Source organism: Bos taurus, chromosome 4 (assembly GCF_002263795.3).
Source record: "Bos taurus isolate L1 Dominette 01449 registration number 42190680 breed Hereford chromosome 4, ARS-UCD2.0, whole genome shotgun sequence".
Lineage (NCBI taxonomy): Eukaryota > Metazoa > Chordata > Mammalia > Artiodactyla > Bovidae > Bos > Bos taurus.
Genome location: NC_037331.1, coordinates 35,496,558 through 35,513,416, shown reverse-complemented (window position 1 = coordinate 35,513,416; position 16,859 = coordinate 35,496,558). Strand labels below are relative to the sequence as shown.

Here is a 16,859-nt window from a genome sequence, read left to right as displayed (position 1 = left end):
TTGGAGCTTTGCACATCCAGCATCATACCATATTTAGAGCTGCATATGCAAGGCAAAGAAAACACATACCCTATTTCTAAAAGTTGATGCGGTTCTCATTACTCCTTTAGAAAATTAACCATAGGCATTTTTCTTTCACTTATCAAGAAGAGGCATACCAGAAGCTGAGATGTTACTTGCATAACTGCCTTCTTTCAGTTGTTCAGAAATACTCCCACAGAACACTAGTTCTTAACTAACACTGTATGATGTACCAGACACAGATCTTAAGGCTCTCATTTTGGTGGGAGTACTCTTCCAGACCTTGGACCCTACACATGAAGGATCTCAAATATGTACAAGGCTGATCTTTCCATCCATGTGCAGGGCAGACATCAGAAATCAAACAGATCTTTTCTGTGGATCCAGATGAGCCCAAGAATTTTTCTCAACATAATTACCTAGGGTGAAACTACTAATTAAATCACTACAAAATAATTAGGGGTTGCAAATTGGTTTTAATTTGAGTGCTAATGTTAGAGATCAAGTCGATAACAGAAAACTACATGGGAAAGAAGAGAAGTAAATAACTGTATAAAATGTCTCCACTTGAAAATGATAATTTATGAGTTAATGTATTAAAACAAGTATGTCTGATAAGTTAGTTTTCAAATTCAACAATTTACTGACTTACCATGTTAGTATGCTTATGTTGTCTTCAAAGTATTTCATAATTGAAATTGATCACTTCCAAAAGATTCATCTCTGCCTGTAACACTTGAAAGGATTGGATACTAACTTCTAAATAGACATATTTTAGTGCTCACTTTGTCAGCACCATGTCAACCTATTCCAGTATTCTTGCCTGGAAAATCCTATGGACAGAGGAGCCTCGATCCATGGGGTTGCAGAGTTGGACATGACGGAGCAATTTAGCACAGAGGCTATGCAGTGACTTAAGAATTTTTACTAAGGAGGGAAAATAATCGAGTTGTTAGGAGATGGGGAATAGATGAATACATGTATATGTATGGCTGAGCCCCTTTGTTGTTCACCTGACACTGAAATACTAAAATTGGAAGGATATAGAAAAGATTAGTATGCTCCCTGCACAAGGATGACATGTAACTTTGTGAAGGGCTACATATTTCTTTAAAAAACGAGTACAAACAGGTATGTATCTGTTTCTTTCAGATTTACAGAATATAGATTACTAGTCTGAACACAGACAATACAACCTATGATCTATTAATCTTACATTGATTTTATTTGCTTTGTTGTTCAGTCACAGAGTTGTGTCCGACTTTGCAATTCCACGGACTGCAGCATGCCAAGCTTCCCTCTCTTCCTGTCCTTCACTATCTCCCACAGTTTGTTCAAACTCATGTCCATTGAGTAAGTGATGCCAACCAACTATCTTATCTCCTGTTACCCTCTTCTCCTCCTGCCCTCAATTTTTCCAAGCATCAGTCCTTCCAATGAATATTTAGGGTTGATTTCCTTTAGGATTGACTGGTTTGATCTCCTTGCTGTTCAAGAGAATATCAAGAGTCTTTTCCAACACCACAGGTCAAAAGCAACAATTCTTTGGCACTCAGCCTTCTTTATGGTCCAACTCTCACATCCATACATGACTACTGGAAAAACCATAGCTTTGAGTAGATGAACCTTTGTCAGCAAAGTGTTGTCTCTAATTCTTAATACGTTGTCTAGGTTTGTCACAGCTTTTCTTCCAAGGAGCAAGTGTCTTTTAAGTTTGTGGCTGCAGTCACTGTCTGCAGTAATTTTGGAGCTCAAGAAAATAAAATCTGCCACTGTTTCTACTTTTCCACCATGTATTTGCCATGAAGTGATGGGACTGGATGCCATGATATTAGTTTTTGAATGTTCAGTTTTAGGCCAGCTTTTCCATTCTCTTCTTTCACTCTCATCAAGAGGCTCTTTAACTCCTCTTTGCTTTCTGCCATTAGAAGGTTATCACCTGCATATGTGAGGTTGTTGATATTTCTCCCTGCAATCTTGATTCCAATTTGTGATTAATCCAGTCTTGCATTTAGCATGATGTACTCTGCATACAAGTTAAACAAGAAGGATGAGAATATACATCTTTGATGAACTCCTTTCCCAATTTTGAACCAATCCATGTTCCATGTTCCATGGAACATGTCTGGTTCTAACTGTTGCTTCTTGTCCTGTATACAGGTTTCTCAGGCAGGTCATGTGGTCTGGTAAAGTGGTCTGGTATTTCCATCTATTTAAGAATTTTCCACAGTTTGTTGTGATCCACAGTCAAAGGCTTTAGTATAGTCAATGAAGCAGAAGTAGATGTTTTTCTGGAATCCCCTTGCTTTTTATATAATACAACAGATGTTGGCAATTTGATCTCTGTTTCTTCTACCTTTTCTAAATCCACCTTGTACATCTGGAAGTTCATGGTTCATGTACTGCTGAAGCCTAGCTTGAAGGATTTTGAGCATTACCTTGCTAGTACATGAAATGAGCACAACTGTACACAATCATAAGCAAATTATATTTGCTTATCTCTTTCCAAAATCCAAAATGATTTGCTTTTTTTTTTGAAGCATATTTACTTCACTTTGAATACAAATAGGCAGGAGGAGCTCACAGTAAAATGATGCAATGTTTCTAACAATTACAGTTTCATTTATAAGCTATATAACTTATTAAGAGTTATCACTTAGTAAGGTGAAATGTCAGGCACTTTATTTTTAATTCTTTAATCCTAGGCAAGTTACAGAAACATTCAAATAATGATAAGGCCTTATAACAACATCCTAAGGAAATGCTAATTAGATCTGCTGTTTGTTTCATCTTTGGAGAAGCAATTTAATTGACTCAAGTTAGCAAGTGCAAGGTCAGTCAAATGCCCTTTGCCCTAATTTAGAGATGTCAAAAGAACTGAATGGAATACCAAGAGGAAGTTACAACTTGTTCATAAAATCTAATTAAAGACAAAATTTCAGTCTTAAAAATTCAAGTGGCCATCTCTGTTAAAGAACATGAGTCAAGTTTTTGAATGGTTGTAAAAAAGTTGGGAAAATGCTGTTCTAAATGCTGTATAATACAAGGATACGAACAATCAAGGGAGCAGTGACTACTCCAGAGTCTGGGTTCCCAGGATATAAGAGAGGTAGGAGACCTAAGCTGAAAGAACAAAATGTTGGATATAAAGTCAGGAGGGCCAGCGGTGAAGCTCATAGAACTCAAACTGGCTAGGATAGAAACTGTTACAGGAGGGGAAGTTTAAATTCTTAAGTTTTGGGTCTAATCTGGGCACATAGCTTTCCTCATGAAGTAAGTCTTGGGTAAGAACTGTCTTTCCCTTTCCTGTTTTAGGACTCAGCTCAAAGCCTCTTCTACCAATACATGTAGTTTTCTTCTACTGCCTACTTCTGAATTCCAATACACTCATGTTTATCATATCCATCTGCCCCTTTCTTTCTGCAAGCAGATTAAGCTTGGGACCTTTGCCTGGCATAAAGAGCAATGAACTGTAGTGGACTCGCAAGACAGGAGTTCAAGTCTCTCCTGCATCACTTGTTAGCAGCTAATGCTGTGCTTTCAACTGTTATCTTAGCATTATCTGCAGAATTAGCTTTTGTATTATACAAATTAAAAGGAAATTTAAGAAATCCACAGATAGGTTGGTAATTTTGAATTTGTGGTGCAATTACAACTGTGGATAGATTCCAAAATTTTGTAAGGAATACAAGTCACAGACTCCATTATCTTCTTCAACAAGTATATGACTCATTAAAGTTAAGTAACCACTGATACTGAGTGACCAGGGACATCACTTTTCCTTTCTACCCTCTTTAGCACCTGGCACAGCTTCGCATTTAGAATAAGTACTTGAAAATTATTGAAACGTGATCTACACAGTTTCCTGTAAAACTGGAGACAGAGAAAGAGTTCTTGTCAGAGTTCTGGCCGAGGTCTGAGCAGTCTGACAACATCCTGACAGTCCATTACAGTGACCAGATGGGACCTGCACATCAGCACTCGGGCGGGGGAGCCAGCCCATCCATGAACGAGGCAATTGTTCCACCTCTGATGACTAGACAGCATGTGTTCTGCAGGCAATAGGAGCAGATTAATCACCATGAAACTAAGCAGCGCGCCTTATACCAAAACTTAATTTATTGGGATGTCCACATGGTTTCCAAGGGTTTATATTTTCTTTATTTCAAGTATTAACTGAGAAAAGAGCGGCAATTTTCTTTCATCAATAACTTGATTTTAAATGAGAAGTTATTTATTCTGAGTCTTTCCCCCTAAATAATAGACTTCCAGGGTCACACATTAGATGAGAATGTCTTATTCAGCCATGAAATGAGTTAATGAAATAGAGTCAGAAGGTCACTCTGATTTATAAAAGCATTTCTGCCTATACTCAATATAAAGTAAGCAAGTACAGGATCCCCATGTATGAGAAACCCTCTTGTTTTAGGCTTCCCTAAGGAAAGGGAAATAAATTCCTTTCATGCTATACAAAAAAAGGTGTTTAAATATTCCACTGAAAATTATTGTAGTTAAAATTATAAACTAATTATTATTTTTCTAATCAAAGTGCTTAAAAACAGAACCATGGTTTGATAAATTTCAAGTAATCTAACTTTTGTAATTCCATACCTCGTTTTCATGTTAAATAAGGAAAAAATAATACAAAATTACATTATGGTTGTTAGGAAAAAGAAAAAAACTGTCACATTTATAAACATGGAATGACTATGAACAAGCTTCTTAGAGTATCTGAGTTCTAGCTTTTAAGGGTTTTATTTTTAATGTTTCCTTTTAAATAGTTTTGAATATTTTTTGGTTAAATAACTGAAAGAATCTAAAGTTCATAACTGGGGATCTAACTTTAGCAAGGTGAAATGAAACTGTCTCAAGTTATTCCATAAAAATATGGAGTCCTCTTAGGTAGGCTATAAAATTTATATTGCTTTGATATATTGCTCTCTCATTTTAAAACCCATAGGAAAACTTCCTTTTGTTCTGCCAGAAACATATTTAGTGCTTTTTACATTAAAAACAAATATCAACTACATTGAACATAAAAAATTTTTAAGTATTGAACTGCTTCTGCCTTCAACCCTGTAAATTTAGCTAATAGGTTTCTGTTGGGGCCCGGTTAACAATCTTCACTTTTGATTAGATAACATAGCAATTCTTCAAACATTTTATGTACAGCATTTAATTTTGACACATGTCAGTTTCAAGATAAAATATTTTTAATTAATTAAATAACAAGGGAAAAAGATAAGTACTGTCTCAAAGTGAAATTAAACTATTTGAAGATTAATGTTTAGCTTATTTAAAAATGAATCATTGCATGTCCTATACTCTCATTTATTAGCTTCTCGGTTATGGCTTAGCTTTGCTAGAACCCAACAGAAATACTATTGAAAAATATGGGCAACAAGATGTAAAACAGCAAATGTTTTGAATAAGGCTATTACTATCCAAAATGTAAATTCTAATAAGGATACTGACATTCTCCATTATTCATAAAATTCTAGAGTGTATACATCAGGAATGATATACAATGAGCTTGCCTGTTTCATGTGGAGGTAAAGCAACATTCTTTTAAAAGCTCATTTTATGACTTAGTAGAGCAAGATGTTAAAAAAAGAAATTTTAGCTGATAAAAAAACTGAAAATGACATGTTAGCTCAGGATGCAAAAATCTTCAAAGTAGGTGGCCAAGAATCATATAGAACACCTATGTTCAAGCTATAAAACAGTTGGATCCTGGAGATTAGAAAGCTTTTTCTTTTCCCTTGAGAAGGATATTTTCTCTGAGATAGTTGTATCATGTGTCTTATAAGCCCTAGGGTGAGGAGTAGATGCCAGGGAATCAGCTTTGATGGCACCTCAAGATGTACTAGGGGCTTCCCAGGTGGCACTAATGGTACAGAATCCACCAGTCAATGCAGGAGACATGAGAGACACAGGTTCAATCCTTGGGTCTGGAAGACCCCCTGGAGGAGGAAATGGCAAGCCACTCCAGTATTCTTGCCTGAAGAATCCCATGGACAGAAGAGACTGGCAGGTTACAGTCCATAGGGTCACAAAGAGTCAAACATGACTGAAGATCCACTAGCTGTTAAACACACTGCTGTGGAACATTATGGATGAATGTGTAAAGAATGAGAGAGACTGATAGGTTGCAGCAGAAGCAGAGGCCAGGCTCAGGGGCCATACTGATATCAACCTGAAATTCCAGAGTGTGTCCAGGAAAATACACATGACAGTTTCCTAGGGGACAGGTGGGAGCCATGCTTATGCAAAAATGGGAGGGCATGAGGTCCCCTTGATCCTATTCAAGACTATAGATTGAAAAGACTTTAGAAGTTAACACTTGATGGAACTGCAACCTGCTTCAGGATACAGAATCAGGACACACTGGTTAGAACAGAAGTACAGTCACTTTTATCCAGAGAACTGCAAGAGAAGAAACTCCAGAAACTCACAATGGTGCTTATGAAAGAAAAGTCACCCTTTAACGTCTGACAAGGCCAGACAGATGAGAAGTGAGGTCTCTCTGGTGATGGCAAAAGGTACTTTCCTGAACCCCTTTCCTCTCCCCTCCTTCTAATATGACACTAGAGGGTCAGACACTGAGTGTAACAGCTCACAAAAGAGGAGGGGTGTTAAGTAGAGTCAGGAGTGAAGAAGCCTCTAAATTTCTCCCTACTTGAGAGCCTGCCCTCCCTCCCATGGCATGCCCAAACAGGGAGAATTTTAAATGAGGTTGAATGCTCTGTTATATGAGAATGGACCTTTTAACTGCTGGGTAACAATTGTGGACTACCCAAGAGTGACCTGGAAAGCAATGGGGTCTGCTGAAGTCAGACAGGTCCAGGGAGAAAACAGAGTCCCACAGAGTAGATTGAAATGGAAGGTAACATAAAGTTGCTTATTATTACGCTCCATGAGTTGACATAAAAGTTGTTGTTAGATTAGCAGGTGAAATAAATGATAACTGTAGTTTCAGAGTAAGCTTGTTTCTCATTGGTCTATTCATTGGCCTCTATAGCCTACTTGAAAAAAAAGAGAGAAAACAAAAGAAAACCAAGAAAAAAATGCTTCATTAGATATAAAGGCAGTACTTAGTTTAATAAATCATTCCCTTTGTGACCTTTCTGCTTACATCCTGGTTTAGAGACTAACTCCACCCAAGCATGGTTTGAACTGCTTCCAAAATGAGTTACATTTTCAGATAGAAGGATCCCAATAATTTATTAAGTCAAGAAGCCAACTAAATAACATAACCAAACAGAGTATTGGATTTTTTTTTTTTTAACTGTCAACCATGATTCCATTAAAAAGAAAGAGTGAGAAGAGAGAGTGAGAGACTTTTAGCTTGTATATATTATTGCTAAAGTTTACAATAGAGAGAGCTCTGGATTTTACATGAATTATTGCTAGAACTACTTAAGGCTGGCTGAGGTGGAAAATATTCATTTGTAGTCAAAGTGACAGATACTGTGTAATTTAGGATAATTTGTTTAGAAGCCACAGGTCCTTAAACCATACAGTACAACTGTCAAACACTTTCATTATTATGATGTCTACCCTGAACAGGTTTCTCATGCATCACTTATAAATGAATGATAAATGGATATAAATGTCTGTCTGCAGTTGACCACCTTTTTCAAGGACTATATTAAAATTCCTCTGACTCTAGAGATGGGATAGGTTAAGGGTTAGGGCAGAGAAATTTAGTTTAACTGAGGCCACAGGTGGCGCTAGATGTAAAGAACGCAGCTGCCAATGCATATGTTAAGAGAGGAAAGTTTGATTCCTGGGTTAGGAAGACCTCCAGGAAGAGGGCATGGCAACCCACTCCAGTATTCTTGCCTAGAGAACCCCGTGGACAGAGGAGCCTGGTGGCCTACAGTCCATAGGATCACAGAGTCTGGCATGACTGAAGCAACTTAGCATGCACACATGAGAAATTTACATGTGGAGGGAAGAAATGATTTTTTTCTACCCCATTTCTCAAACATGTTTTTCCCATCCTATGGTTATAGTCCATAGGGTCGCAAAGAGTCAGACACGATGGAAGCAACTTAGCATGTATTCACACCACGTTCTTAGCACCAGTAATAGACACTCAAAGTTTTCTATGAAAAAGATTAAAAAAAAAAAAAATGACTTAGGTAGAAGGCCAAAAGAAAAAATTATTCAAAGTTCAGTTACTAAAAATTATTCCAAGTTTTACTTCTACAAATACATATAATAGGTTTCAACCCCAAATCATTCAAGCCAAAATTAGTTTAGATACAATTCCATTAGGTCATATTCCCAAGGATTCTTAAGTTAAGTCTATTTACTTGATTTGTTAAAAACATATGTTATCTGCACATTAAATATTTAGTGTATAATGTGAAAATCTAGTACTACACAATAATGATATAGTCTTTAATTCTCTGAGTTAAATTGTAATGTAATCCCTACTGACTGTATCACCCGAACAACAGTTAACAATATTGTAGGGAAAAAACAGGATATCAGCAGATTTGAAAAAAAACTGCAGTGGATTAGATTTTAAAAGCTTAGATTAAATAACCATAGAGAAGTTTTATAGAGGCAAATGAACTCTTACATAAGCAAGATAAGTATTTGTAAAGGTTAGCAGGTTTTTAATTTTTTACCATACAGTGTGGAGAAAAATAAATTATTTCAAGGATTTTTACTTGCAGTGAATATTTTCCAAGATATCTCCTGAAAGAAAAATAAATCCTTCCAGATAATTTCCTTGTAGAACTAGCTAATCTTTATAACTTCCTCCAAAGAGAAAATACACAGTCTTTGATTATCTGAGAAAACTTTCATGTTTGCCTATGGAAATCTATGTTAATAATAAGAAAATTCCCCTATGAAAATTATTTTTTTCAGATAACTTGCTTTCTCCTCCATGTCTGTAAAATGACCGATTTGTGAACAGGTCTTCCATCTAAAGCAGCTGGCTGATGTAAGCAAATCATAGTTTCCCCAACCCTCTTTCAAGTATAAGATTTAGAATTGACATGCTTAGGCCAAGGAGATGCAAGGCAGAATTCTTTAAAAGGTTTCCTTACTCCTAGGAATGAGACATAGTAAGTAATGGTTTTTTATTCTTTTGTATTCCCTTGTCTGGATGTGGCCCATGAAACTGCTACAGCCACCTTTCTACAAACCTAAGGATAATGCCAACACAGAAAGAACCAGATCATTCGTATTATTGCTAAGTAGGTGATATTACCTTTTATATAGCCACTCAAACTCTAGACACTTATTCTATAGTTTAATAAGTCTTCTTATTTTTTTTTAACCAGCTCAAGTAAGGTGCCTTTAAGCTGAAAGCACACTAATTGATTAAAGAGTAATATATTGGTCTCACACTCAAAAGAAGATAACAAAATTACCAACTCAAAAAAAATGAGGAAACATTATTTAGTATTCTTTATGGGTAAGAGGATGAGATGGCTGGATGGCATCACTGACTCGATGGATGTGAGTCTGAGTGAACTCCAGGAGTTGGTGATGGACAGGGAGGCCTGGCAGGCTGCGATTCATGGGGTCGCAAAGAGTCGGACATGACGGAGAGAGTGAACTGAACTGAACTGAAATGATGGGTAAGATACTGTACAGTGTTTAAAGGAGACTCAAAAGTGAATGTAAAATAGTTCCCCCACTCAAGGAGTGTATTATTAAAAGGGGGATATATTTATAAAAATGGATGATAATAGCCCTATCAGATAGGACATTTGACACTGTGTGGATCACAACAAACTTTGGAGAATTTTTAAGGAAATAGGAATACCATATCACCCTACCTGCCTCTTGCAAAACCTTTATGCAGGTAAAAAACCAACAGTTAGAACTGGACATAGAACAACAGATTGGTTCAAAATTGGGAAAGGAGTACGTCAAGGCTGTATACTGTCACCCTGCCTATCTAAATTATATATAGAGTACGTCATGGGACATGCCAGGCTGGATGAAGCATAAGCTGGTATCAAGATTGCTGGGAGAAACATCAATAACCTCAGATATGGAGATGACACCATCCTTATGGCAGAAAGTGAAGAGGAACAAAAGAGTCTCTTAATGAAGATGAAAGAAGAGAGTTAAAAAGCTGGCTTAAAACTTAACGTTTGATAAACTAAGATCATGGTATCTGGTCTCATCACTTCATGGCAAATAGATGGGGAAACAATGGAAACAATGACAGACTTCATTTTCTTGGACTGCAAAATCACTATAGATGGCGACTACAATCATGAAATTAAAAGATGCTTGCTCCTTGGAAGAAAAGCTATGACAAACCTAGACAGTGTATTAAAAGCAGAGACATCACTGCTGACAAACCTCTGTATAGTCAAAGCTATGGTTTTTCCAGTAGTCATGTATGGATGGGAGAGCTGGAACATAAAGAAGGCTAAGCACCAAAGAAGAGATGCTTTTTGTGGTGTTGGAGTATTTTGAGAGTTGCTTGGAGTGCAAGGAGATCAAACCAGTCAATCCTTAAGGAAATAAGTCCTGAAACATCATTGGAAGGACTGATGCTGAAGCTCTAATACTTTGGCCACCTGATGCAAAGAGCCAACTCATTAGAAAAGACCTTAATGCTGGGAAAATTTGAAGGTAAGAGGAGAAGAGGATGATAGAGGATGAGATGGTTGGATGGCATCACCAACTGAATGGACATAAGTTTGAGCAAGCACCAGGAGATGGTGAAGGACAGGGAAGCCTGGCATGCTGCAGTCCAAGGGGCTACAAAGAGTTGGACATGATTGAGTGACTGAACAACAACAAATATATAAAATGTTCTAGTAAACACAGAGATAGTTAGGTCTCCTGAGGATGAGGAACCCTTGGAGAACTGGATGCGGTAAAAGAGTTAAATTAGATAGATGCCTTCAAAAATGAAGAGTGAGATGAGCAAGAAAGTGAATGGCAATTTCAGGAAATTGTAGCAAAGTACAAAACTTGAATTATTTTGGAAGGAACTAACATGGCAGTTAGAGTAAAAGAAAGAGAAAGAGGCAAACAAAGTAAAATGCTAGTGAGGGAACATGGAAGAATGGGTAAAAAGGAGACTGGAAACAGGGTAGAAATGGATGGGAAGGACTTAGCAGTCAACAGAATCCTGAAGTTTATGCAAGTTCCTTGGAAATCGAGAACTGCCAGAAGTCTATAAACAGAGAAGAAATATGATCAGATTTTTATTTTTCTAAGAGATAACATAAATGGTCATGGTGAATGGATGTGATAGGGAGAAAAATGGATATTCTCTTTTACTAGATAAATGAAGCTGAAAAATGATATTATCACTTACACTAGATGAAAATATTGAAATGTTTGCTACCTTATCATCATGGTCTGTCAGCTGAGGCTTTTGTTCAGACTGCATCAGAGCTTGTTTCTCCCTTTGTCTAATGCTACTTCCTAAGTGATGCCCTCATGTGTGTTGATCCCAAGAAACCCTCCCTTGCAAATACTCTATAAGCTAATCTTCATCTTACACTTGGCCTCTGGGGGAATTCAACTTACAACAAAACTAGTGGGAGTGATTAAATATAGATCCAGATCTCTGCCCTTGGAATGGGATCCCTTCTGAATGGATCTAATTGCTCCATTTTGATCTAGTGTTGGGGGAAAGGAATATCAAGTCAATGTGCATTATCTGTCTCAAGCCTTCTGAGAGAAATTCACAGAAATTCACATTTCTGAACTAAATAGAGGACTAATGGACCAACTCTAGAGGCTTCCCTGGTGGCTCAATGGTAAAGAAGCCACCTGCCAATGAAGGAGATGTGGGTTCAATCCCTGGGTTGGGAAGATCCTCTAGAGAAGGAAATGGCAACCCATTCCAGTATTCTTTGCCTGGGAAATCCCATGGACAGAGGAGCCTGGTGAGCTACAGTCCATGAGGTTGCAAAGAGTCAGACACAACTTAGCAACTAAACAACAACAGATTAACTCTAGAAAAAGCCTCCTTAAATTCTGGGATATCATGTCCCTGGTAATGCTTATACTTGCCTTTAAGTCTATTATGTCTCTGTAGAAATTAAAAAAAAAAAAAAAAGGATCGCTTATCCCTCTTATCTAAATGTCAGAATTTGAAAAAAAGTCGTCTATTTAATTTTGACTTTCTAGACAGAGGAAATGCCCTGAAAGGTCTAATTTCAACTTTCTCCTTCTATGGCTATTTTCTCAAAGGTTATTGATCATATACCTGCCCCGTTCATATACCTGCCTCATTTATTATATAAGACTCAAAAATCTAGTCTGAACAGAGTTAAGATCATAAGAAGAATATTATTAAATATTTATGATGAAATGACTTTTTGCTACTATTTTTAGTGATTCCAATCTAAATTCTTGTGGCAAATATGAAATGACAATGGCTGTTATTTCAGTAGGCACAGCCTTGTTTGTACAAAAAGTTCAAATAAACAGATATCCTAAATTTTGATACTCCAACTGGATACTTTCTACACAATTTCTTTTTAAATTTCCCAGAGGAAAAAATTCCCAACCAGTCACTCAGAGCTCAATTATGTGTTGTAGATTGCTTTAGTCTATAAAGAATACAAAGGAAATCCTTCAGCCCCACAGAGTCCCAGCATGTGTGGTTTCTTCCACAGAGGAGTCTGGATTTTTGCTGAGGGGCACTGAGCCAACGCAAACCACGTAGGTCTAAACACTGCTCAACTACTACATCTTGACACTTACTTGCTACTGTGGAGTAAGAATCTTTTAGAATTGGCATGATTTATATAAATTTTAAAGGTGGATACCTATAAAAACATAAATTCTTACCTTTGCATACCTAACCTCTTTATGAATTGTTCATTTTACAAAGATAAATGTCAGTTAAACAGAAAGTCTCTAGTATAGACCCTACTTTTATAGTATGTTCAAATGACCATTTATTTCAATAACATCATAAGGGAAATCAATATTTCATAAACATTTATTTTATTAGATATTAGCACATTTCAAGCATGGAATATAGCCAAAGAGAGATCTGCTTAAAATAGCCAGAGAAGGAAGTTAGCTATCAGAATTTATTTTAAGCAATGATCTAATACACTCAGTTCAGATAAATGGACTTATTCTTCCAATCCTTTCCAATCTCTGAAGGCAGAGAACAGCACCAGAACAAATTCCCTTAAAAGTATGAATCGCTTTTTGTTATTATTCTAAGACTGAGACATATTTGGAAAAATGCTTTGTTAGCTATGTAGTGTCTTTTAAAGCAAAACCACAAAGTTGAAGATTTCCTTTGGCCTCTTTCATAAGAAGAGCCATAAAGATATTTACTGATGTTGAGATACTAGTTGATATTATCTATAACCTCTCCTAGGAATTTTTTTAAGTACTCATACTCCTAACGGAAAAAATACACCCTTAAGAAGAACTGGGGGACTTCCCAGTTATTATATAAGGGAATTCCCATAGCATGGAGCTAAGACTCCATACTATCAATGCAGGAGGTCCAGATTCAATCCCAAAGTTGGGGAATTAGATCCCACATGTCGCAACTAAGAGTTCACACACCACAACTAAAGATTACATGTGCCACAGCTAAGACCAGACAGCCAAATAAATAAATAACTATTTTTTAAAAAGGAATAAATGGAATGAAGCTTTAATGGCAGAATTAAAGGTAAGTTTTTTCAAATTCTACCACACAACTGTTTATTTTATCTTACTATAAACAATATCTAAGTTATAGAATAATACTCATCTTAAAAAATAAGATAACCTTATGCGTTTGTGTGTTTGGACTGACACAAGTCAAGAACTACTGGCAATACTGTGGCGCTCATTCTTCTAGAAACACAGATTACACAAAAGGTACACATACACTGACATTCAAAGATTATTTCTTTACCATATCTGAGCATTTATTAAAAAAATATTCCTTTTCCTTTGGTGGGCCTCAAAATGTGTGGAAGTACTACTTAAGAATGTACTATTTAAATGACTAAAAGAGCAGAAACAATATTTCTAATGCAGGTGCTCATTAAGCAATAGTAACGCATATGGTGACAAATATTTTGCCTATGTAGACTAAAACTCTTAGTGCTGATAATATTCAAATAGTGGAACAACTGATATTTAGTTATTAAAAGTGCCTCATAAGTAGAAGTTTAAGTTAAAGTGGTCATTGTAGGTGAAAGCTATGTGAAGCTTCAAAGTCCAAGAGTGACCTACAAATAACTCTTTCTGAATGGGATGAAGTCTCTATTAACTCAGCGTGTACATGCTAAGTCACTTCAGTTGTGTCCAACTCTTTGCATCCCTATGGACTGTAGCCCACCAGGCTCCTCTGTCCATGGACTTCTCCAGGCAAGAATACAGTAGGGAACTACTGACCTGAAACCTTGCAATGGTTCCTAGTATTTCTTTTGCAATAGTATTTCTTATGGAAAAGAAGAGAAAGAAAAAACAACCACATATACCTTACAGATGCAGAATGATCATATGTCTTCTCATTAGTCATTCAACTCCTCTAGTCTTGGTATCCATTTTTTTTTTTTTGCATAGCTATTGATATTTACTAAGTTACAATACTAGTTAATAATAATTATGACAGTGTGGCCGTCCTTGCTTTGTGTATCACAATGCTAGCTGAAACTGTAGGATACAATAGTAATGGCTTTTCAGTTTTGAGTATATATTTCTTTAAGTGGTAAGATTGTTAATGAGCCCATAAATGAGGCATTGTTCATCCTTACTATCTGAATGTGAGGAAATCATAGAAGAAACCTGTTTGAATGTAAAATTAGAATGTGGAGAAGACAGTGTGGTTTAAAATGCTACCAGAGTCATACTATCATTTTAAAGTATGCTTATGTGTTCACTGAAAATTAAAAATGTATAATTGCTACAGATATAAATATTAATACTTCATGAATAACTCATTTCCAGTTTTTCAGTCTAAAACTTTGAATTTCTGTAGCATCCATTTATTAACTGTTCATACCTTTCATTCATATTTTCAAAGGTTTTAGTATTACACTCACTGTTAACAAAAAACATGCATATGTGCTTAAATCCATAAAATCCAGAAATATGTATCAGAGGCAATATGTTCTTTTCTTTTCTTTTAATACGTTCTTTTAATATGTTCTTTTTTGACATGCACAAGACCTACTGCATTTGATGCTGAATCATTTAAAACAGAAAAGAAGGAAAGGGGCATAGATGAAAATAAATGCATCCAATCAACTAGACAGAAATAAACTGACCTTCTTAAAATTTTTGTTTAAGTCAACCAGACTGAGCAAGAAGATGTGGTCCTTGGCTCCCAGGAGCAGCCTGCCCCTCTCCTCATCTAACAGAATAGTTTGGAAATCCAGTCCTTCTGATGAGCCCAAAAAAGGAATACAGCTATTTGAAAGCAGCAAGTCTATGGGAAAATAAAAAGGATAGAAAGAAAAAATTCTTATTAAGCAAAATATTTATTTGCTTCCATACACACACCATTCCACTTTATAAATGCATATGTACATTATGAAAACTCCAATTTAGATATATGCAAACCACAGACAGATTTTAGCACACACTTGTTTAGAAAGATTCAACTTATACTTCTATTTTATTGATGTGTTTATATTATCATCAAAATAAATATAAAACATGTTAGAAGAAAAGCAATAAATACAAAATTTTTCACAACCCTGTTTGATTTCTTAAGTTATAAATTAATGCATCTAGCTACAGTAAGATTTGCAAACTGATCAAATGACCAATATGCACAAAGGAAGCAGCCAACTAAGTATATGATAAATTTCAGCCATTTTTTTTGCCCTTCTACTTTTTATGATATCCATGTTTGGATGATTACACACTGCCTAGTTCCCAGTGGCTCAGTGGTAAAGAATCCGCCTGCAATGCAGGAAATGCAGGAGACACTGGTTCGATCCCTGGGTCATAAAGATCCTCGGGGTCAGAAAGATGCCCTAGAGGAGGGCATGGCAACCCACTCCAGTATTATTGCCTGGAGAATTCCATGAACAGGGAGCCTGACAGGCTACAGTCCACATGGTCACAAAGAGTTGGACATGACTGAGCATGCACACACAAAGTTCACATATACAGGAAGATGTAAACGTAGAAGTAATGAATTCTGAAGATGTGATCCTGAACCAGTGATGGAATCAGAATTATAAAGTGAGAAGGGACCTTAAAAGTTCATTTATGCCAATTCATGATTTTATAAATGAAGGTGTTTAATTGCATCAAGATGAAGCCACATGCCCTAAAGTCACAAAACGACAGTGGCAAAGCTGACAATATAACCTCAGTCCCAGTCTCCATTTATTTTGGGGCTGTAACAAGGCCTAAGTCTTTCAGTTATGATTGTGATATAGACAAATTTCTATTCAAATTCAGGTCTGAATCCTAGTGGTTAGGATGAGGGCCTCACTGCTGAGGGCCTGGGTTCAATCCCTGGTCAGAGAACTAAGATTCCATAAGCCATGTGATATGGCCAAACAAAACAAACAAAAAAGGAAATAAATTTAAATTTAGATCTGAGTTTACAGGAACCCAAATCTTTTCAATATATTTTACTCCAAGTACTAATCATGCCTTCTCATTTTCTGCAACCCTAGACTATTAAATAACAAGAAGAAAATAACATCACTCGTCACTTATTAAAGTCCATTACATTTTACTGGACTTTGCAATTCTGGCTGTATGATCTAGGGCAAGAACGTTAACCTCTCTGTGCTGTCGTTTTCTCATCTATAAAATGGGAATAATGATGGATAGAAACAATGTAATAAATTATTAAAGTGTGAAGAATAATCAGTAAACATATGACCAGCATTAGAATAGTGCCCGGC

At 36.4% G+C, this 16,859-nt stretch overlaps 1 protein-coding gene and 1 non-coding gene across 3 annotated transcripts in view; one reads left to right on the top strand and one right to left on the bottom strand.

Annotated features, from left to right (window-relative positions):
• Positions 1-16,859, bottom strand: part of SEMA3D (semaphorin 3D) — a 230,191-nt gene that overhangs the window by 106,457 nt on the left and 106,875 nt on the right. For both annotated transcript variants that reach the window (XM_059885665.1, NM_001206096.1), the window contains one exon: positions 15,258-15,418. In XM_059885665.1, coding sequence (XP_059741648.1) covers positions 15,258-15,418 — 161 coding nt within the window. The remainder of the gene's footprint in view (positions 1-15,257; positions 15,419-16,859) is intronic.
• LOC112446533 (U6 spliceosomal RNA) lies at positions 1,027-1,131 on the top strand. The gene has a single exon (XR_003034536.1). It is a non-coding gene; the product is annotated as a U6 spliceosomal RNA (small nuclear RNA).